The following is a 1,250-nucleotide window of genomic DNA, read 5'->3' as shown; positions in this document are numbered from 1 at the left end:
GAGGGGGGGGAGGGGGGGGGGGGGGGGTGGGGGAGGGCTCCAGGAAGTGGAGACTCAGGCCAGAGTCCCCCACCTCCAGAGGACATGGCAGAGGTTAGGGGACAACAGAGCCCGTGTGAGGCACAAAGAAAGGCAAGCAGACGGAGAGTGCGGAAGCGCTCAGCGCCCTGGCCCTGTCCCCTTGCCTGGCTGCTGCCGTACATGATCGAGTTGCAGAGAGCAACTCGTGGACAGCTTCAGAATATCCACTGCCTTCCTCCCGCCTGGCCTCCCACACCAGCAAGTCCAGACGGAGCCACACTCCTCCTTCTGGTTCCTTTCCTGTGACGTTCACGGCCCCCCCGCACACCTTGTGAAACGGAAGTCCACGCTCTTCATTCCAGAGCTGGGGTGTGAACCTAGCTCTCTGCCTCCCTAATAGAACTGTCCCTTTGAGCTCATCCCTAGAGTCTCCCCTTGGTCTCACGGACGTCCATCTGGGAATCTCAGGGGCCCACGAGGCCTGGAGTTGAGGATGTAAAGCATCAGGACACCGCGCGTGGGGTGGAAGCTTCCAGGGATTAGTGGAGGCCCACTAGACATGAGGGTGGGCCTAAAAGGGGCTGGATAGGGCTCCTTCCACCTCACGGTGGGAAGGGGGCTGAGGCCTTACCCTAAGAAACCCCCAGAAGGGCCCACTTACCCTAGACAGGCATCGGAGGCCAGCAACTGGAAAACACCCACTCATCGTCTGCACATCACCTTGGGCACCACCTTAGGGACTGTGTTGGGCCTCGTCCAGAGCTCCTGACAACCATACGAGGTCTGTTGGAGAGTGCCCGCCGCCAGCTTCGTTTCCACCACGATTGCCCACCTGGCTCTGACTCCTCTGCGGAGGAGGCACCTCTCCCAGGGGCTCAGTAAAAGCCCCTCAAGTAGGCACAGATCTCAGATGGCAAGGCCCTTGTAACAATCCCAGTGACAGTGGAGAGGTTAAAGGTGATATTGCTGGAGACCCAGAGGGGTTAAGGGACTTACTCAAAAATCACTCAGTGTAAGTGGCAAAGACAGATGTCGAAACCGGAACTTGGGAGTCAGAGGCTAACTTGCTGTTAGCCTTTCCTTAGGCTGTGCTCTTTCCTTAGGGAGCCTGGTCCGTGAACACCTGACCACAGCCTTGCATGCTCTCTGCCCTTCAAGGGGAGGGAGTAGATGACTAGGCTCATTGTACCACAGCTGGGGGGGGGTGGCGCGGGGACCCCCCCCCCCCC

General features: G+C 59.4%; 1 protein-coding gene across 3 annotated transcripts in view; it reads right to left on the bottom strand.

Moving 5' to 3' along the window:
- Nucleotides 1-1,250, bottom strand: part of PHOSPHO1 (phosphoethanolamine/phosphocholine phosphatase 1) — a 6,849-nt gene that overhangs the window by 2,782 nt on the left and 2,817 nt on the right. For 2 of the 3 annotated variants that reach the window (XM_077776842.1, XM_077776843.1), the window contains exon 3: nucleotides 683-786. The exons of the other annotated variant lie outside the window; for it this stretch is intronic. In XM_077776842.1, coding sequence (XP_077632968.1) covers nucleotides 683-727 — 45 coding nt within the window. In that variant the 5' untranslated portion in view covers nucleotides 728-786. The remainder of the gene's footprint in view (nucleotides 1-682; nucleotides 787-1,250) is intronic. 3 annotated transcript variants of the gene reach the window in all.

Source organism: Crocuta crocuta, unplaced genomic scaffold (assembly GCF_008692635.1).
Source record: "Crocuta crocuta isolate KB4526 unplaced genomic scaffold, BGI_CrCroc_1.0 scaffold352, whole genome shotgun sequence".
NCBI lineage: Eukaryota > Metazoa > Chordata > Mammalia > Carnivora > Hyaenidae > Crocuta > Crocuta crocuta.
The sequence above is the reverse complement of the archived record's forward strand: the minus strand, read 5'-3'. Positions and strand labels throughout refer to the sequence as shown.